This window comes from Hemiscyllium ocellatum, chromosome X (assembly GCF_020745735.1).
Source record: "Hemiscyllium ocellatum isolate sHemOce1 chromosome X, sHemOce1.pat.X.cur, whole genome shotgun sequence".
NCBI lineage: Eukaryota > Metazoa > Chordata > Chondrichthyes > Orectolobiformes > Hemiscylliidae > Hemiscyllium > Hemiscyllium ocellatum.
The window spans coordinates 20,605,174-20,628,263 of NC_083453.1; the positions used below are offsets into that span (position 1 = coordinate 20,605,174).

Here is a 23,090-nt window from a genome sequence, read left to right on the forward strand (position 1 = left end):
TATTCAACGGAAATGTCTCACGCCTTGCGCTCACCAGGGGTTCAGCATGAAGCTGACGTATATTGTCAGTGCAGAGTAGAATAAGCTTTACTCTGCAACGAGCTGTGCTACACGTGCTTGTTTTTGACTGGCACAGGCTTGATGGGCTGCAGGGCCTTTTCTCTGTGCTGCAGACAGTTGTGATTCTATGATAAGCAACGTCTTGATGCAAATGTTCGAAGAAATGCTCAGTTTCCTTACAATGGGGATTTGGATTCAATTCAGTTCTTCAGAACAAGTGATTCAACCTAAATTCTGCTCTAAACTTTGAAATGTGTTTGGGTAGTCACAGTCTAGTTCCTTGTGTGAGCACGTCCACAGCACAACACTATTAATCATCTGTCTTACCCAAGAGGTGACTTGATGGCTAGCAACGAGAGGTAGAAAATGTCACTCCACTGCAAATCGGAGGTGCTTTTCTGAATTCGGAGCTGAGATATGCTGCTGAAGCAGAGCATAGAAAGCTTGGCTTTAGGTTGTCCCTGTACTATACCTGGCTAGGGAGAGCTTGACACTAACATGAGGCTCCCAAAATAGAAAATGTCCCACTGGCCAGCAATAACAGCTCCCCAAAAACCACCCTCCCCACACCCAACATCACTCCCACACCTTTTAAAGTGTGCAAAATTCACTAAACAAAAAAAAACCTGCTCTGGCGAAGAGTTACACCCAAAAGGTTAACCTTTCTTTCAGATGCCGATGGACCCAATGTGCATTTCCAGCATTTGTGGCTTGTCTTTTTGCTTCTAACATTTCAGGCAGTAGCACGTGCTCAGTCTTTCTGTCGATGCGGAGTTGTCGCACACAGAACTCACAGCTGCAGTGATAGAAGGAAGCACAGCTGTCAGTTCACAAAACTGGAAACGGAAACCATATTTTTCTATTTAATTTTGATTATTTTAGAAGCATCGAGATAATTAAATCCATCCAGTACCTAGTGCCGGTGTTCCAAGATACATTTGTAACAACTGAGTACGATGCAATCTGTGAGATAATGTAAAAGGTAACTCCATTATTTGCATGACAGTAATTAGCCCCTTCTCTGTTGCTGTGCCCAAGTCTTCCATTTTGTTAATGGCTATTGGAAGTGGAATAGCTTCAAGCGGCTGCCAATAGCTAGTCCTCTAGCAGCAGGTAATCCATTTGCTTGCTTACTTGCTGACTGGTTGTGAGCTGCGGATTCTGAGCTTGGCTGATTGGATGAAAGCAGTGGTTTGCGAGCTATCTTGGCGGCGTGATGCGAGCTAGCTTAGTAGGTTGGTTGCACGCAACTCGGTTGATTGCTTTGCTCTCAGTTCCCCTTTCCTGCTGCAGCCTCTTGGAATCGCATTGAGCATGGAGTTCATCTCCTTCAATCTGAACATGCATTTTTGCAGAAACAAAATCTATAAATTCCTGCTATTCCGTTTTGAAACATGCCACAGACCTTAGACTGACCTGCCATGAATTCAATTGAATATAGAAGTTGATCTGAAATTGCTCCAGACATTTTGGGAGCTCTAGTATGTCTGAGTTGCCTACTTCAATTCAGGGCGGTTTGTGTGAGTTCCAGCTCCAACATTGCCTCATTCAGGAGATCTGTATTTGTAACTACGGCACGTTCTCTTTCTCTCTCTCTGTTGGGAAACCTTGCTAGCTATTAGATAGGCTGCTCAATACGGTAAAATACAGTATCAACAATCTAACAGCAAACAGGAATTCATTTTGTCTCGAACTGGCAGGGAGACATGTGCCAACTCAGAAGGCATACCAGATCATGAGTAAAATGAGAAAGACTCGGTGGCAGCTGACAATAATCCAATGTCTCAGATTGAGCCAACCTTCTCTTATCTCAGTTGATCCTCTGTTCACCATTTTGAGCACACAGCACTGAAGATGCAAAATCAGCTCAGTCATCAGAATAAAATAAAATAGGTGTGAAAACAAAATGGGTAAAGCAGGCTGAGATGTTTGCGCAAATTTGCAGAATGGTCATGGTGACTAGATTGACAAATAGCTTTGGTCTGGGGCACCCTGTTCTCAATTGTCCCGCTATGAAGATAATGGTGCAATCTGTGACAAACAGTTAAAAGCATGCTGCAGTATCAGGGCTACTGGAAGAGAAATTATAGGAGACTGGGAGACTGCAACTACTGAGCAGTGTGGAGAGGATTAATAAAATGCCAGCTCAATAAAGCAGTTGCAAAAATAGCTCTATACCAAACAAACATGATAACTGCTGCTAATTGGGCATTATGCTGGACCAGATTAGTTCAACATATTGAGCAGCCACGATACTCGGGTTCAATGCATGTAAAAATGAAAGGAAAGTGGATTTTGTTTTAAAACATCAGTTATTGACAAAATGCTAACAAAACCTCAAAAGATCCAACATTCAAAGATGAATTTGTAAGACAGTAACTTTCTTGGCAATACAAAATATTGAAAAGTGTAAGGATGCCATGTTCTTCAAAGTGCTCAACCAAACAATAAAGGTAAAATCTGTAGATGCTGGAAATCTGAAATAAAAAGAAGCTGGAGAAATTCAGCAGATCTAGCAGTATCTGTGGGGAAAGAGAGTCATGACTTTTCTGCAAAATGACTGGACTCAAAACATTAATTCTGTTTCTCTCTCCACAGATGCTACCTGACCTGCTGCATTTCTCCTGTGGACCTTGTGTTTGCTTAACAAATAGTTTTGCACTTCAATGGAGCAGTGTGCACTCACTGCACTGAACAACTGAACTCTTAGCAATGAGCCCTAACATGGGCTCATGAACACAGTTTCTTTTAAACTTATTTTCTAATCAACCAATGACACATCTCTGGAACAGGTAGGACTTCAACCTGGGTCTTCTTGTTCAGGGATAGGGACACTGCCACTGCACCACAGGTTAGAGTTAAAGAAGAGCAGTTTCAGCTGGAAGCACAATCTCAAGAGGCAAAAATGGGAATTAATCAGGCAAGATCACTGCTTCCTCCACCAATCACAGAATTAGGCAGCAATTAAGGAAGCTGCGTGCGATTTGTCAGTCGAAATGTGAGCAACAAATATGATTGCATAATAGGAGCATAAATGGACAGGACAAAAAGAAGATACATAGATAAAAATTGGATTCAATCACAGAAATATTAATAAAGGTATTACATGCAGAGGGCACTAGACCTGAACTTTGGAGCACACTGCTGGGGCTATTTGTGCATCCAGAAGCTCTTGACCACAAATAAAGGCTTCAATGTCGGACTGTGTGCCTTAATTGTTCAGGTCTGTGAGGGAGCAATGGGACGAGTGACATCGAGACTCTTGTGGAGGTGGAGGAGCACTCTTGCTCCTTCTGTCTCCACAAGATGGAAATCTGCAAACAAAAGTTTTCTTTAATCAATTAAAATGGGGCTAGCAGTTTGGAGGTGCGTGCAAAGATCCCATGCCTGCCCATACATTAATGATGCCTTCGATAGGTGTTATCCCCTTAATTTGGACATTTAAGGGATACTGCACATACCAAACTAGCACATCACAGCAAATGGTGGTGACCAAGCTATTAAGGAACTCGTGTCACATTATAGATTTGGAACACATTATGTGCCCACTGAAAGTGACATGACCACAAATAATGACTGATGAATCCCAATCATTTCTGTGGGACTGAACTTCCATTTGCCAAAGGGGTTGAGAAGGGGTACAGGCACAAATGGAAAATCTGGCGCTGGATTCCAATGCTTCCAGAATGCAGTGCAATTCTCAATGTTGTGGGACATGGGAAACCCATTTACAGTCAATTAACAGCCCATTAAGCTCTTTGAGGAGTTTGCTAATGGGACAGGAGAATAAGAAGGGAATTTACATAATGGAAATCACCAAACTCAAACAATACTGCACAAATGTCAACTTCAAATCAGGCAGAAATTAAAGCTTCTACACTGTTTTGAAAACATGTCAGGAGCTGGTGGGCATTGCACCTGAACATGTGCTTTACTTTTCATCTGTGTCCAGGGAGGCTGCTGGCACTCTTAAGTGCTGCTCTGCTTTCTTCAGCAAGGCATGGCTGCCAATTGTCACCCATGTGTGTAGGCAGTTCCCAACTCCTAGGTACTCAGAGCCATGAATAAGGCACCAAAGCACATATTTGACTCAAATGTGACATCTGTATTCTAAAAAGGGCCACGCAGCTGCAGTACAGTGTGATACCCAAGAAGTATTTGGAGGTCAGGTTTCCAACTCCGACTGGTAAATCAAGCCCATGGCTTTTTACTTGAACTGGATGTTCCTTGAAACACCAAAGCATCTTGATTGTGCACTTGAATAATAACAATGTAGCAGATAAATGCATAGGTGTGCACATCTATTCATCAGGTACCATTTAGTCACTTGAAAGAACAAAGGTATTTACTTGACAATTGGCTCCACCACGTACCTGCCAATCACCTTGGCCAGCCCATTCTGGATGGGTACCAGAATATATGTACATACTATGGGAGAGGCAGATATCAAAACCATGAGAAACCATAGTCTGGGGAAGGGTGACCAATAATGGTCAATGAGAGAACAGCAAAACAGGAAAGCAGATTATTATCTGAGTGGTGATAGATCAGGAAAGGGGGGAAGTACAATGAGACCTAGGTGTCCTTATACACCAGTCACTGAAAGTAAACATTGCAGGTACAGCAGACGGTGAAGAAAGCAAATGGTACGTTGGCCTTCATAGTGAGAGGATTTGAGTATAGGAGTAGGAAAGCCTTGCTGGAATTGTACAGGGCTTTGGTGAGACTACACCTGAAATATTATATGTAATTTTGGTCTTTTTATGAGAGAAAAGATATTCTGGCAGGGAGTGCAGTAAAGGTTTCCCAGACTGATTCCTGGGATAGCAGGACTGACAGATTTAGAGAGACTGGATCGATTAGGCTCAGTTTCACTGGAGTTTAGAAGAATGAAGGGGGACCTCATAGGAATCTATAAAATTCTAACAGGACTAGACAGAAGCAATGCAGGAGGGTGTTCCCGATGACTGGGGAGTCCAGAACCAGGGGTCACAGTTTAAGGATATGGGGTAGGCCATTTAGGACTGAGATGAGGAGGAATGTCTTCACCCAGAGACTGGGGAACCTGTAGAATTATCTGCCACAGAAAGAGACTGAAGTCAGAACATTGAATGTTTTCAAGGAGTTTGATATAGTTCTTTGGGCTAAATGGATCAAAGGGTATGAGGGAGAAAGCTGAAACAGGTTCCTGAGTTTGATGTCAGCCATGATCATATTTAATGATACAGCAGGTTCGAGGACCAAATGGCCCACTCCTGCTCCTATTTCCTATGTTTCTATGAGAAGTCATCTAGCATGGGGCACAGATCCAATGTGTTGTACTGCAATTCCCCTTCCCCACCCCCCACCCCGACTCAGGAGGAAACAAGTCTCCTAGGGCTCAACTTAAAGGGGATATTGGGATGGCACCAGCCTTATGCGCATGAGCCACTTGCCTCATTGCACATGAAAGGTTGTTTAGGTAGAATGGAATGACCAGGGATTCTCATGGAGCACAGCACTTGCTACAAAAGACATAGCAACATATGTGATATCTGCAGTGGATACATCATTTGAGCCAGCAATACGAACAAATAGGGGCATCTTTACACAGATTGGCATTGCTGCTCGAGTTACTGTATGCCAAGATTCTCAATTCACCTGAAGAAAAGTGTTAAACAACAAGTTGACTCTGGAACTTAAATGACCACAACTTGGTCAGTGAGCAAAGCTGGCATTATGCCAGTGTGCCTTGGTACAGGTCTGCACAAAGTGCAATAGGTGTCACCTCTGAAAACATAGCCCATAGCAACTACATCAAGGACTTGTTGGTCTTTCATGGCTAGTCATTCAAGTTTGGTTGCAATCTTGCATCCTTTGCAGCTCACTCATTGGCATGTAGCCATTCACCAGGGGTATTTCTTTCAACAAAGGAGGATTTAACTGTTGGATGCAGCAAGAGTAACACAAAGACGTTTACAATGCACAAGTGGAAGCAAAACATATTTAAAGCACACATCCTGCGACAGTGAAAATTTTAAATGATTTCACTTTTACAACATACCTTACAAATCAGTCCTTACTTAATTTAGAAGAAAGTAGAGCGGTCATGGAAAATCCAAACAAAACACAGAAAGCACGCAAGAGGGATAGGCACGTGGTGGTTTTGTGATTGTGACTGTGCAGAAAGAAGGAGATAAAACAAGCAATTCTGAAGCATCTTAGCACATCTTTTAGAAACTTCAGTGAACTTTTCAAATGGACTGAATGCAGGTGGGACAAACAATCGGAAGGAATCATGGTTAATTCCAGATTAGAAGAGTTGGTCTTTGGGACATTTTGTGTTTCTATTACTCACCAGTTGCATCTTGAAGAAGTTTAGGTAGCTGAGTGCAGAATGCGAAGCAGTACATGGGGAAAAGAAAACTTTTCTGGAGATATTCACTGTTGGAATCACAAAGGTCCCTTGACACAAACGTTGAAGGCGTCACAGTCCTCTTGGAGGATGATCCCTGCAGGCCTCTGTGGCCTCACTCAAGTACAAACATAGCTGGGGACTTCAAGCCAACTCCCATTCGATTCCTTCACAAGGCCCAAGCAACAGACTTTGCTACTACTTGGGGATAATTGTTCTTTACTTCCTCTGCTAAAGAACCACTATCAGCCCCTCTTTCTTTACAGTAAACTGTCATTACACTTCAGCACAAAGCCCTTCTAACCTCTTCACTTGCCTCACTGTTAAAGTGGTATTTTTGAACCAGCTGCAACATGCAACTCACCACATCTGCTCAGGTCTGACTGGCCAGTACAACTGAAGTTTGTCATTAAATGATGGCATGCACATCCAAATAAAAATAATTGAGGAGGTGGAATGTGCAAGGATGTGGAGAGAGGGGTCAGCATGTAAATCACTACTTAGGAAGGCCAGCATGGATCCAATGGATCAACAGTCTGGATTAGAGTGGTGCTGGAAAAGCACAGCAGGTCAGGCAGCATCCGAGGAGCAGGGGAATCAAAATTTCGGCCAAAAGTTCTTCATCAAGAATACAGGATCAATAGCCTACTTCTGTGCTCTAAGAATGCTCTGATTAGAAGGGTTAAACTGGCCTTTTTATCTCAAAGTCCTTCGAGAAACAGGAATGCTCAGAGGACCAATAATAAACAGAGGAGATTTTCCTGGATCACCAGGATGCAAGTATCAGAAAGTGGGGCAGGTCAGAACCTTTCTGTGCAAAGAGGCCCTCCTCATTTCAGTCCACTAATTTAAAAGGATGAAAATTCAGCAGCATTCCTGCATGGATGTGGCTCCAATCCATCCTGATTTCAAATATGCAGTGTGAGCAGATTATCCGGAAAAAGACCAGTAAAATGCCCCTTATTTGCTTCTCTTTCAACATCCCGTTTGCTCACATCTGCATTTTTGCTGAGGTGAGTGAACACAAGAATATTAGATCTTGGGCTGGTCTTTAGAAACAAAACATACACTGGGGAAACAGTCGAGCAAAGCTTGGTGTAGCTCACTGGGTGAAAAATACAATCCCATGACCTTCTTGACAGTAAACAATTGACTTGGCCTCAATTGGTTTGTGCAGAAACCCAGTCCTCTTACTGTTAGAATGAAAAGTTAACTTTGATTATCATCTATTTACCTCAGTACCACTAACGCTGAAGACAATTAGAAAGAATTTCATAGCCTATCACAGGGGATGGTGAGCACGGCAGGTTGTTCAATCTATTTTACCACACACAGTTGAAAAAGTGGCCAATTAGGAAAAGAGCCCAACTTAGTCTGTACAATTATGTGGTCAAATGAGTCAACTACTTGCCAAATTTCAAGATAAACAGTTGCCACTGCTCTCTCAGAAAACACAAATTAATGTGTTATCTGAATAACAGAAGAACAAAACCATTTGACTAATACCTGCACAGTCTTGATGGGGATCAAGTAACAGACAGCTCACTGGTCCCAAATATTAAGGCTGTCACTCAGATACATCAAGCACCAGGAGTTCAAAGAATGGATTACTTCATTGCCGGAATACTTGCTACGGCAAAGGATTTGTATTCTGTCCAAGTCTCAAGATCAAGACAAATGTGAGCTGTATCTGTGCGTGCCCTGTCCCACTGAATGTAACAACCATGAATCATGTACAATAGAATGCAACATTTTCAAGTCAAAGAGCCTATAATTGTGCAAGCGTAAGACAAAGCCATTGCTGAAAAAGTGTACCAACACAGAATCAAGATTCCTATTAGTAGAATTATGTCTTGGCTCAGGTCTTGTCTCATTTCAAATGGAAAGAGCAAGCTATTGGACAAATCTAACAAGCCAGTGGAGTCGGAAAATTGGATGCAGTATCAAATCCTAGTTTTCTCTGCTGCCTTTCTGGGACGGTAAAGGCAAATTCAAGAAGAGACTGTGTTACAGGCTGCAATTAACGTTGATGTGAAAGATAAAGAAATGCATGGTTTATTCCAAACCTTGAGACTGTCGAGATGGCGTGAACACCTTTAGATCCTGTATTGTCTTAAAGCCTATTAATTTAGAAGGTTTATATATTGAACATCCTCAAAACAAATTTTAGCCAGAAAAATAGTTCCAGGAAATCAAAAGTTAAAACTGAAAATATTTCGCAAATACATACCATTCATTTTGGCAAATAGTATTAACTACCAACATGTGGAGAATACATTACATGTTTACTGAAATTCAAAGTTGACTCCGGCAATGCATACATAATGTTGGGTCCCACTTTCAGACTATTGTTAATGTGACTGATTCGTGAAAAAGCTCATGTGCAATGTGGTTTGTTTGAAGATATCTAGCTGACTGATGTTTGCAAATTAAAATATAATGCATTAATTTTTACATTCTCCAAACATAAAATACCATTTATTTCTGTACCAACATGGTTCTATTCAAATAAAAGAAAAACTGCTAGGCACCAACTAAGAACATAGATTGCATCTGTTTATTATTGGTAACAGAATGGTATCTTTGTTTCTAATAAATGCATTTGGATTTGCATTTAAGGGCACAGGTTACCATCTGTACTTCCTCCATTAGCTTAACTTTAAGCAAAATGTGATATGAGAATGGGAGAAAGTGAGGGCTGCAGATGCTGGAGGTCAGAGTTGAAAAGTGTGGCGCTGGAAAAGCGCAGCAGGTCAGGCAGCATCCCAGAAGCAGAAGAGAGTCAATGCTTCAGGCACATTCCTGAGGAAGGGCTTATGCCCAAAATGTCGACTCTCCAGCTCTTCGAATGCTGCCTAACCTGCTGTGCTTTTCCAGCGCCACACTTTTCGACTGTTATACGAGAATGCAGAAGATGCTCTCAACACTTTTTAAATTTAATGAGGGTTCCTGCTTCTATCACCCTTTCAGTGAATGATCCCTACCACCGTCCAGGTGAAAAGAATTCACCTCAACTCCCCCTTCTCCAGTTACTTTAAATCTTTGCCTCTGATTATTGACCTCTTTGCTTAGAAAAATGGGTTGTTCCTCTCCACTCTACCCAAACCTCAATTAACTCTCTCCTCAGCTTTCTCTGATTGAACAAAATATCCCCATGTGATTTCTCTCCAACTTATGGCATAGTTGTTACTTTTGGAAGGGCAGGGTTTTTTTTAAAATCGATTTGATCACACATTAGGCTTATATGTGCATCCGTCCCTAAATTGAAGAAAGTGGGTGTGCTGCACAGCATGTGATAAGCAAGTTGCAATGTCACCTGCCCACTCACTCTGCTGTTGTCAAATTGAAAGGGAATGTTTTTGTCCCTGCACTTGTCATGAAGTGATAGACAGGAGAGTGAAACATTTTACAAAACAGCCAACAGAACTGAGTTTGTTTCAATAGGGGATGAAAAGAGTGATTAGGATTGCCACATTGCAGAACTTATTGAGTAGAGCAGTGATGTCCACACAAGGCATTTTGAGCCTGCAGAACCTGGTATCAAACTGAGCCTCATTTGAATATTTATATTGGAGGTGGTTTGGTCCTGGTTGGATATTCAAATATTTGAACAGTTCAATTTGAAGGCACAAGAGCAAAGCAAAGAGTAACAACTGGAATAAAATATGGAAAGCTTGAATGAAAAAGAAAGATGAGGAAGATGTGCAAGATACTGCATACAATTGCTTACAGTATTTGATCTGGGAATGTTTCAGCATTCCAGACGGGCACAGTCATCATTGTCTATGTTATGAAGAAATGTTAAGAATATTGTTCATTACTCCTTGGATCATACATAACATATTTCATATTTAATGCAGGTGCCATAATGGGGAGCCATAAAGCTCTCTTTGAATATATTTACAACACCACTTCACAGAATGCCCAGAGTAACTATATTCCAATGCTCTGTCTCAATTCCTGAACCTGTTTTTCTTCTAAGTATTTGTTTTCAAGAGAATGTTCAAATTATAACCATTCTAAATCCAAACCATGTGACACACTGATTAGCTCTCACTCTGCCCTGAGCTTCACTGGATCTAAACCATAAAGCAATACCACACACCATTAAATATTTCATTCACCTCCATTAATTTAACTTCGATCATGCAGTATAAAAAGAATACATGACAAAAAACCAAGTGATCTTGTTCATAGGCCACTCTTAGTTAAATCACTCAAGCTATGTCAACCTCTCGTGAAATATAAAACCTGTGGGTATACACCTAGGAGAAATTGGGTTTCCCACCACATAGAACATGGTTCAATAATTAATTCCATCTGAAGGGTGGTAAGATGCTCAAGCATTAACATGACTGAAAACATGCAGCCATCAATTCCTGTGCCGGTGAAGTTCTCTCTACTTTCTGTCAACTTGCATGAGATACAATTAGATTTGCTGAACTTGCTCACTGTAGTAATATTTCAGATACTGCTAAAACACATTACATGCTAAAACATCGTTGCACTATGTCGTGGAAAATTGTTTGATTTGTACTACAGAGCAGACGTTGGGCAGGGGTGGGGGTGCGGTGGCAGGGGCTGGCTTGGGTTCTGCAAGTCACCTTACTTGAATAGAATAGATTAGATGGACCAATATTTACTGCATAGTTATCACAAATTTGGTTTGGCAACAAATTGCATGCACTTTGCATTTAATTTGCTGATATAAAGGTATGATGATGGAAAGCACAACATTGTATGTTCAAGACTGCCAGAGTATCATCCACTAACATAAAAGAAAAGCACCATATAATACACTAAAAAGGATATGAATGTATCAAAATTTTAATAGCGTATCTCCTCAGTGGATTCAAAGGGCCTAAAATGTACATGGCAGGTGTGGCACTAAATCGGAAGATAGCTTTTCCTCTGTTTAGTACTATAAAGGTCTGTGAGGAGAAAAAGAGGAAAAATTGTTACACAGATTGAAAACATATAATGTTCAACACATTTTCATGCAGTAGATAAGTCAGTAAACGTTACTTCAATGGACAGCTTACAGAAAGCTGAAGAAAACATTTCTAATGACTAGTTCTGTGATAATTCCAACGCGCTGCATCAACAAACATTTTCAAAGAGAAGTAGGAAGCATTTTGCTGAATATGACAAGGGACAATGTCAAACTTGCAATGAGAATCGGAAACAAGTTATTTCTAAATACACAAGGCTTAATGCACAGTAGCTGGGATCTTGGACATGAACAAAGATGGACATTAGTTCAATGCAGAGAAAAGGTTAGGTGAATTGCAGACTCTCGTTGTTGAAATGCTAAGTAAAGAACTTATTGTACAAACAGAGGGACACAAACAATTCAGAAGTGCCAGCAATGCAAACAGGTTGTGCAGGTGCCCTTGACATACAGAATCAATTCAAATGGAAAAAACCCCTTTCATACTGCAACTCTATGTTTAATTTAGATTTAAAGCTCATTTCATCATCATCATCTTAACTGTGAGACGTTTCATGGTCAGCAACTTTATGTATAAGCAAGATTACAAGACAATATCCAAAAGATGAAAACTGTAACATTAGCAGAATTGTAACCCATGGAAGTTTGAAAATAGCTATGGATGCAAAAGATCATTCTTGCCTTTTGATAGTATCCTTTCAGAATTCTAATCCTAATGTCTCCCTATTACATTATCTCAGGTGAGTTTTTCAAAATTAAAACAAATCTGATATCTTAGCTTGAACAATCCTCCCTGCCAATCTGTTCCCATTGTTGAGCACCTCCTGTGTAAAGGCTTCACACACAACTGTGATATCAAAGGTTGATAAAGGTCTGCTGAATTCTTGTAAATTACATTCTTGTGAAACCTTATCAAGGGCGTAAATGAACATTTCCACATTAACAGGGACCAATTAGTCTCAGTTTACTTCAAGTGATCTTTATGGGATTTAGCAGGACTAATTTCCACTAGGAAGTGACAGGCAATGCCCCACAGCTTTTTTGGTACAGAAACTTCAATTTTTGTTTGAGTGGCAGCGTTCATGCTTTTATGCTCAACACTGCAAATCATGTTTGAGGTGGGAATGGAACACCTCAATTGAGGCATTCAGTGCCAGAATCAGTCATTTAGTGAGTAGGTATGCACATCCAAACACAGACCAATGCTATCGTTATCTTGCAGAAAACTCAAGAAAAGTACCCGTTACAGCAGCAGCTTGCATCGGAGTTTCCCAGAACAGGACAAACTAGCATCAGCAGCTGCATTGTGTCAATTACAGCAAAATCATGGGTGCTCTCATGCTGTGGATATACACCTAGGAGAAATTGGGTTTCCCACCACATAGAACATGGTTCAATAATTAATTCCATCAGAAGGGTGGTAAGATGCTCAAGCATTAACATGACTGAAAACATGCAGCCATCAATTCCTGGCTATTTGAAAAATATAGCTGATTGAATCAATCAATGTTTGCAATTTGAAACAACTCATTATCTTGTGCACATTTTTATGTTATAAAGGATAATTCCAAAGTCATAAAATTATTTACAAAAGCCAGCAGAAAGATTTTGAATTTATTCAAACTGAAGCTATATTGTGATGTAGCTTTTTCAGCAACCTTTATCAATTTGGTACAGTATTTCATCAAAATAATACCATGGGCAAATGAAGTGGTTCAATATAATTACTTACGTCTTTATATGCATTGCTTTGGTTACCTTGAAATCCACCACTGTACATCTGCATGACCATTTGTCAGGCTTTGAACTAGACAGCCCATTTTTAAGGGGAGCTAGTCATTCAATAATTTTGTGAAATATCAAACTCAACAGTCCCAAGCCAGTTTCCCAATGCCGCACTCTGAAAATTGGCGACAAATGCAATTGCGATTCATTTTTGCATTGGCGCACAGGCAGCAGGTCATTCCACATTTGCATACTATCACAGCTGATTCACTTATGCGCATTAATTTTAAACAAAGAAAAGTCACCTCTCACCAGCTTCAAATTGAGCAAAAGGTGGCTAATCTACAGTACAAAGTTCAAAAAGCAACACTGCTTGCAATCACCATCATTAACCAATCAACTGTGTGCTACTATTAAGAATAATTTCTAACATGATTACAGGAATGTCACCCATTTACTTTCAGCCAAATAGTTCAACTTGTGAGTGGTGCACCTCATAAAGAAACATATAGACACCAAATCTCTTGGTGCCCTAGTTATGAAGGTTTTCACTGAAGTTTCATTAGTGATAAAGCTAACCTTAATCTCAAGCCAAAAGCCCTCTGCCCTTCTAACATTTTAGTGTTGACGTGGCACCATATTGCTTATGGTTGAAGTATTCTGCCAGTGACAAATACAAAGTGCCGACAGAGTAGCGGTTGCATTAGATATTGGTCAACATCCCATATGTTGGGAAGGGAAAAAAATATACTGGCTTTATAAACATCAATCCCAAGTGCCATTTGCAGCCATTTTGCACAGCAGTCTGAATGCATCAACAATTTCCACATACAGTATTAGGAGAGCGTCAAGCTGAACGTTTACATATTACTGATCAATTATAAGCAATGTACAACATGGCAAATTACCCTTTGCAATGTCTGAAACACTGGCTACTATAATAAAAATGTTACCCCTGGGGAGCAACACTGCTTGAAGAGTTAGCACAGGTGACTGACAGTTAGCTCCACAAAGGCTAGAGAAAAGGGAAGATTGAATTTTAGAAACTGTACCCCATACTGTATTTAAAGCATAAATTAACAACATCCTTTTGACATTGAAAAGGCGTGTTACTTGATAGACAGTCCTTTTCTCTCATATAGCGTCCTTTTATTTCTTTAATAATGTCCCTCTAAAAGCCACTATTCTGATTATAAAACTATTTTCTGAAATACAAATGCATCACTACCTTGCACTGTCATCCCCATTCCTTAAATCCACATTCAAATGATCTGCTCTACTTGTACTTATTCCTCAGCAGCCTCTCAACATTGTAGAACTCCACTCTGCCCCCAGTCTTTGCTTCCTCCTACTATTTAAAACCTTTCAAAACTCAAGCTAAATATAACTGAACAACTACTTTTCAAATAAATTCAGGCTCGGTTTTCTCCTTTGTTTTATCTTCCCACAACCTTATTGCTACCTTAAAGACCATTCAAGTTGACTTCTTCAAATAAAAACAGATTGCTGTAAATGAAGTTTCACTTATGTTACTGCATTAGTATAAACTCAGATTTTTGGGACAGAAAGGAGAAGGCAAGGTTGGCTTTTGCATGAACATGCACAACATAGCGCCGCACTATGAATGCATCAGAGAATTTAATTTGTATTTAATGCAATAAATTTTCCAAAAGGGGGGAGTTTGAAAAATCTTTTGGCCAGGATTCCTTACATACAATGATTGCAGAGCATCAAAAGATATCAAATTTCAGAGCAAGAAAATGACTTAAATTTGTATCGCATCTCAGTAACTTGGAAACGTGTCATATAGGCGAATGCAGCAGCTATTTTGCGCAGAGCGATATCATTAAAAGTACAACGACCAATAAATTTGCTTTTGGTAGCATCAGAGAATGTTTACTGACAGACTGCCCACTGTTTTCAAATGGTGCCACCTATAGCACAGGCAAAGTGGGATCATGGTTCAGCACTTCTTCCAACAGTTGGCTTGTCTGAAAGCCCAGCACCAACATTTCACCTTTGATTATGTGCTCAAGGCCTGAAGAGGGTCCTGAATCCACAATCCTTCTGTCAGAGGTATAGTGCTACCAAATGAATCAAACTGAGCGACTTAATATTTTCCAAGGTCACTTTAACCTGACTGCAAAGGCAAAAAGGTCAGTGTGCGGTGTTTTCAATTGGGAAGGTAGGATTAGATTTGAATTTGTTAAATCCTTCTCCCAATGATTCACTTGGTAATTACACTGTTCATTGTTACCATGAGCCATACAAACCAAAAAGATTCCAGGTTTGATTTCCTGGCCTTGCTTGAATTAGTTTCTGGCAGGAGAACTGTAATAACTAGCCTTAGCGCCACTAGATAGCGATCCTCTCCCTGAACGCTGAGCATTGATTGCAGCTGGAAAAGTACATGTACATGAATGTTGGCTTGGCTGTGATGATCCCCTTTGCCCACCTAAAACGCCTACCATCTCTCAACATTGGCAACGTATACCAGCTACTGGTGGGTTGGCAACACCTATGACTGTGCCCAGCACATGACTGCACCTCTGATATAGGTGACGAGAGAGAGATAAAATGTGACAGAGGCTGGCAAACAGACAAAATGAATCATGCGTGAAGTAATGGTCATTCTCACTTATTTAATGAGTGTGATTTCACCATTTAATATGTCGGATTCAGCTTGTACAGTGAGAACTTTGGAATCAGATATGTTTATTACATTTTCCTTTGAGGCTGACAGAAACACCTGTATCCCATCATATTACAGAGCTACAGAAATGTCAGATTGACTTTTCTCAACCTCACCTACCTTATTCAGGATCAAAGATTTGAAGATGATTGACATTGTTCAATACAAAAAAAAGGTTAATTTCTCTTTACTTAAAATGTCTACTTTGCTTCATATTGCTTAAATCACAAGAAAAACTGCTAAATCACACATAAACTGTACCCTCTGTAGGGCTCATTCAACCAGACGAGCCTAGATGTTCAATTATGGTGGAACTCAACTAAATTTATATTTAGCCCAATGAATCAAAGCTCAAGCCTTCTGTGTTACATTTTCTAGAACAACAGCAAAAAAGGCAAGATTCACAAAGCATCTGGTGAGAGTACCGATCACAGAGTGTGCAAGTCAGATCTGAGAAGGTTACAGGGCTGCATCTTCTCATGATTGAATGATATCCTACCAACTTAATAGAGGAGGTCTCTTACAGTCTTAGGTTGGATTTTTTGGCTTGTAGTGAATTATCTGCTCTTAGGCACAACACTACCAACATTACAAATAGCAACATCTACCCAAAGACAGGGAGGAAGAAAGCAAAAAAAAAACAAAAATATCGGTAATATTCTTAATCCTAATAGCTACTCAATGATCTTTGTTCTGAGCATGTGTTAATGTGTGTGCCACTTGAGGACATTTTAAAAATCTTGCGTACCTTACTCACACATAAACAGCCCAGAGAGCAAGGTATTGCAAGTACAGAGAAGCCCATGACATCACATCATCATACCACTTCCCCCCTCTCCCCAAAAGAATAAAACTTGGCAAGAAAGACATCTACTTTTCAGTTCCTTCCCAATTATCTCCTTTCATAAATAGCATATTTTAGCTAAGTATGGAAGTATTGAAAAGGGATCAATAGGCATTGAAAAACAGCACCTCAGAGAAACAATGTTCTTCTTCTCCTTGGAAATACATATAAACAATCCCAGGAAAGATTTAAACAATCTTTGGATCAGCACATGGATGATTGTGGGATAGTGTAGGGGGACGAGCTGAAATAGTTCACAAGTTGGTGCAACACCGAGGGCCAAAGGGCCTGTTCTGCGCTGTATTGTTCTATGTTCTACGTTCTATGAAACATCAGAAACTCTTAGTTCATGTGTCTATGTTGGTGGATGGCACCTTGCGTACTCTTTAATCTATGAATGTCTATTAAGGACTAGCAAATCCTCAGTATGACAATAAACTAAAACTGAACTGACCTCAAACTGGGAGATGGCCAGTTGAGGGGGTGGGAGAAACAGTCCTCATCAGGCAACTGCTTTTTTCAAGTGGAAGATGGAAGATGACTGAGTGAGGAATTCCCAAACACTTCAGCTGGAAAGCTGGATGCTGCCTTCATAAGCTACTAAGATCAGCACACACATCCCCTGGTATCAGTGAAATACCCATCACTGTCACAGGTCATATGCTTTTCCTAATGCACCAAATTGAAATTGTTGCTTCTTAATTAGCAATCTTAAAATGAATTCCAAATAATTTTAGATACCTGTAGCTCTCAAACCCAAAAGTCTTACATCCAATAATTGAATGGCTAGCATTAAAGGTGTTGGTCTGCTATAAGATTTCGCCATTGTGAAAGCATTGCTATATTCTCAGCAATGAAGTTTAACCTAACGGATTGGCAGGGTTTAGGTCCCAGAGGGCAGTCTTCTACCTTCTAATGGTGAGAAACAAAGCACAGGCCTTACTTTCCTGAGCCCAAAACCCAACATGAAAAGAAATGCAATGCTAGGAAAAGAAGGCCTCTTATATTTTTAATTTCCAAGACGCAAAACTGGAAAAAGTGACATTTGGAGAACATAACAGCACCACCATGATATCCAATAATCCAAATATGGGAATTGCATGTTCAGCAAAGTCTTGGAATTCATTGTCACACATAAGCAAACAAAATGCAACTATGTGGTTATTATCAAGGAGAGACAACAAACCTGTTTACTCTTTATAACAAGACCATAAGAAACAGGAACAGGAGTAAGGCATTCAGCTCTTTGAGCCTGCTCCACCATTCAATACGGGTCATGGCTGATCTGACATTTCTCTCATCCACTTTCCTACATTTTTCCTGCAACCCTTGATTCCCCTACTGATCAAGAATCTGTTGATCCCAGCCTTAAGTACACACAAGGACTCTGACCCCACAGCTCTCTGTGACAAGGAGTTCCAAAGACTCACTGCCCTCTGACAGAAGGAATTTCTCCTCATCTCAGTCTCAAATTAATATTTGTAAATCCAAAAAGGAAGTTTATTTCACTATTAATCTTTTAACGTAGGAAAAAAATTCTCAATCCATTGCATAGATTTCAAGGACATTAGGAGGATCAAATAAACATGTGATCAAAGTCATGAGCTTTAAGGAGGTGATTACAGGATGTTTAACAGACAGGGTTCAAGGCAAGCAACATTGTCGAGCAAGAGGCCAGGCAGCTAAAGGAAAAGTTGTCAATGATACAGCAAACGGAAGGGATTTAAACATAAGAATCAACATTTTAAATTTGAGGTGTTAGAAGATTGGAAGCCAATGTCAGTTGGCATGACCAGGAGTGAAAGGCAATTGAGACCCAATATACAATCGGATATGGGCGAGGTTTTACAAAGCTTCCTAGTAGTTTTCAAATTTGAATCTTGTTTTATACCTGTATATTATTAATAGTTATACACACTCCCCCCCACCCCCGCCAACCCAATGCCACTCAGTCTCAATTAATTCACAGTTTACTCAAAGACAAATATTGCATTTTAAAGGGGAAGGGGGCTGAGAGATAAATAGGAGGGGAGGTGGGGCTGGGTGGAGGTAGCTTGGAAGGTGATAGGTAGATGCAGGTGGGGGGGTGACAATGGTAGGTCAGAGCAGAGGTTACATGAGAGACAAAAATAGCAATAAATGGTTAGAAACCCACATGGGACAAGCAGGTAACACCCTGTGACACTATTTCTCCAAGGGAATCAATGGAGTCTATATACAGTCATAGAGATGTACAGCACAGAAACAGACCCTTTGGTTCAACTCGTTCATGCCATACAGATATCCCAAATTAACCTAGTCCCATTTGCCAGTAATTGGCCCATATCCCTCCAAACTCTTGCTATTCAGATACCCATCCATATGCCTTTTATATGTTGTAATTGCACTTCCTCTAGCAGCATGTTCCATACACACAGCACCTTCTGTGTGAAAAAGTTGCCCATTAGGTCCCTTTTAAATTTTTCCCCTCTCACCTTAAACCTATGCCCTCTAGTTTTGCACTCCCCTCAAACCCTAGCAACATCCTTGTAAATCCTTTTTGTACTCTTTTAAGTTTAACAATATCCTTCCTGTAGCAAGCAGACCAGAATTGAATACAATATTCCAACAGTGGCCTAACCAATGTCCTGTAAAGCCACAACATGACATTTCAACCCCTGTACTCAATGCACTGACCAATAAATGCAAGTGTACCAATGCCTTCTTCGTTATCCCGTCTACCTGTGACTCCGTCTTCAAGGAACTATGAACCTGCACTCAAGGTCTGTTTGTGAGGCAACACTCCCAAGAACTCGACCATTACATGTATAAGCCCTGCCTGGATTTGCCTTTCCAAAATGCAACATGTCACATTTATATAAATTAAACTCAATCTTCCACTCCTCAGCCAATAGGCCCATGCGATCAAGATCTCATTGTACTCTGACATAACCTTCTTCACTGTCCACTACACCTCCAATTTTGGTATCATCTGCAAACCTACTAACCGTTCCTCCTATACTTACATCCAAATCATTTCCATCAATGATAAAAAGCAGTGGACCCAGCACTGATCCTTGTGGCACATCACTGGTCACAGGCCTCCAGTCTGAGAAGCAACCTTCCACCATCCTCTATCTCCTACCTTCAAGTCAATTTCAAGATACAAAAATCTTCCTGCATTTCATGTGATCGAACCTTGCTAACCAGTCTATCATGGGGAGCCTTGCTAAACACTCTCCCTTCATCAATCTTCTTCTTCAAAAAACTCAAATTAGTGAAACATGATTTCCCACGCACAAAGCCACATTGGTTGTCCCTAATGAGTCTTTGCTTTTCCAAATACATGTAGATCCTATCCCTCAGAATCCACTCCAATAACTTATTCACCTCTATGTAGCACCATTACACAAACAAATGTTCCCCTTTCCCCCGGTTTCTAAAGTGACTAGCTTTCCAATATGCCAAGTAAATTGCTGCTATTGGTCACTGCGCCATGAGATGTCAGCAGTGCACTAAACTCATGCCACAGACCATCTTGTCCACCAAAAACATTACATCCCCATATTGCTCACCAGGGAAATCATGAAAAAGTCTTCCACATGCACTGCACCAGAGCAAGTGCCACATTCATCTAAAGAGAAACTCAACTCCAAGACCTTACTAGCTGCCCAATGTGTCATCCTCGCATGACAGCATCTTTGAACAATCCACCAACAGCAACATTCAACCATTCTTTCACGTTGAAAATCAAATAAACAGCGACAGAGTGTCACAAAATGTCATATTTTCCCCCAAAAAGTGGCTTCTCATCAGTATTATTTGGCAAACACTTACACAAGGAACACATTACAATCCATTCTACACTGCCAATCAAACAGTAGAAAGATTAGGGTATGGGCATTAACACTTCGTGCCCATTCCTAACAATCCTTGAAATGAGTAGTTTACGAGGCCATTTTAGAGGGTTGTTAAGAGTCAACCACATTACTATGGACATGGAGTCACAAGTAGGCTAGTCTAGATAAGGATGGCAGATTGTCCTAAAGAGCATTTGTGAATTAGTCAACCCTCAGAGAATGGGAAGAGAATGCTGCCCGGATATTAAGGCCTACCAATTCCTTTAAGGAATTCTTTTAAGGTAACACCTGCTCTTTTCAGAGTTATATTTGAATGGTGCTACTATAAAAATAGTCGTACTCAATGGTATCCTGAGAATAAACAAACATATTTGGGCCAAATGGTTTCCTTCTGTACCGTAATGATTCTGAGATTCTAGTTGATGGTTTATTATCTGACTATGCAGGTAATGGAGGTGAGAGCAATCTTCTCCAATTTAATGATAGGGAGAGATGGAAAATGCATCCACGCAATTTATTATAGTAGTAAGGGAACATCATTCATCAAGTGGAAGATGTGCAATTCTGCCTTTGAACAGCAAGATCTAAAGCTGATGTACACATTATTAGTCAGCACCTACTGCTCACTTGTTGCTCATTATTTCAATATTTATCGAAAAAGGCAAATACCTTGGAAGTGTAGTATACTGATGCAACACAATCATAATGTAAGCAATAGGAGGAGTTGATAATTTGGCCTTTCAATTCTGTTCTATTTGGCAAGGTCATTTCTGGTCTTGTACCTCAACTCCTCCTACCCACCCTTTCCCCATATCCATTACTACCCATTAAAATTGATCAACCTTAGTCTTGAATATATGCAATGGCTGAGCGTCCGGGGTAGAAAAGTCTAAAGACTCACAACCCTTTGAGTGAAGAAGTACTTCCTAGTCTCAGTCCTAAACAGCCAACCCCATGTTTTCAACTATGACTCCATGTTCCAGATTCTCAAGCCAGGTAAAAGAATTTTACCCTCAAGAATTTTATGGCCTGGATTTTCACGAAGTGTGAAAAGAATGCAAATGGCCAAAAATCAAAATTCACACTTCTAATCTCAGCATCTCCCATTTTTGCAAGAGTAAGAAAGAAGAGGTAAGCCAGGATTTGTGCAACGCTCATTTCCTGAAGTAGTTGCTTCCATGCATATGGTTTTGGGAACCTGGGTGTCTGAAACACTGTCATTTTTCAGAGAGGTCATGTCCCCATTTGGAGAGATAAGGTGCCCTTGGGATTGTTAAAAGTTGGCATGATTGTAAAAAGTACATATGCTACTTAGAACTGTTGAGAGAGGCTATAAAGAGGAACTAACAAAAATGTCAAAGCATTTAAAATTCCTGCCATTTAAATCTATGAAAGAACTGAATGGAGTTTTTTTTTAAAATCACTGTCTACCATTTCACTCTGTCTGCTGACATCAGCCTAAGGACTTTCATTATTGAATTAGTGCTACATGACATGATTCCATAACCTTCCATTATCATAGTAGGGTGCCTGCCTTTTCACATTTTTTATTGACTGCTCCAAGTGGTGAGTGTTTCCTTGAATGGGACAATGAATCCTAACTATTGCTGTTAGAAGGGGTTGTGCACTTTAATGACATATTTGTCATTATAAGGGATTATATAGTTGAAGGAAGTTAGATGAAGTGTTTGCTTTTGTAAATGAGAGTACTTCTAAAAAACAAATAATCTGCAATACACACACATTATTCTACCTCAGCTCAATCCTAACATCTGCCCATAGTACATATTGAGTGAATTAGCATGGTAGGTTCAAAGTCAAAAGGTGGTAGGTAAGAGGCATGGGTTGGCATGAGTCAATGTGGGGACTACAAAGTGCCATGAGAGTTGGGTAAGTGGGAGTGGCATAGGGAGTGGGGCAAGGCAGTGAGAGCTTAATTGACAAGGGATATAATTGTATTAGGGCAGTTCAGAGAAGGTTCAATAGATTAATTCCAGAGATGATTGGTTTGCCTTATAAAGAGAGATTGAGTAGCTTATACCTCTATTCTCTAGAGTTTAGAAGGATGAGAGGAGATCTAATTGAGGTATATAAGATGCAAAAATGGGATTGACAAAGTAGATGTAGAAAAATGTTTCCTCATGTGGGGGAATCTGGAACGTGAGGTCATTGTTTTAGAATAAAGGGGGGAGATTTTAAACAGAGATGAGGACAAATTACTTCTCTCAATGAGTTGTGAATCTGTGGAATTCACTCCCACTAGAGTGTGGTGGATACCAAGACACTGAGCAAATTTAAGGAGGAGATTGACAGATTTTTATTAGTAATGGGTTGAAAAGTTATGGAGAACGAGCATGAAAATGGAGTTGAAGCTGAGATGAGATTAGCCATGATTGTATCAAATGGCAGAGTAGGCTGAACGGCCTACTCCTGTTCTTAATTCTCAGGTTCTTATGAGACGGGCAAGGTGACTGGAGGTATGATTTTCATTTGATTACTTTCTTTCTAATTTCTAACTGTGCTAGTGAAAAGAAGCAGACCTCCCCACCATCCGCACTTGGTCTGGGGTTCCCTGGCCTGACTCC

The 23,090-nt window shown here is 40.3% G+C and overlaps 1 protein-coding gene across 1 annotated transcript in view; it reads right to left on the reverse strand.

The window, feature by feature from the left end:
- The window catches only part of LOC132805755 (sodium channel protein type 8 subunit alpha-like), a 420,353-nt gene that overhangs the window by 368,679 nt on the left and 28,584 nt on the right, over positions 1–23,090 (reverse strand). The window contains exon 2 of the mRNA XM_060820986.1: positions 11,267–11,385. Within this exon, the coding sequence (XP_060676969.1) occupies positions 11,267–11,385 (119 nt within the window). The remainder of the gene's footprint in view (positions 1–11,266; positions 11,386–23,090) is intronic.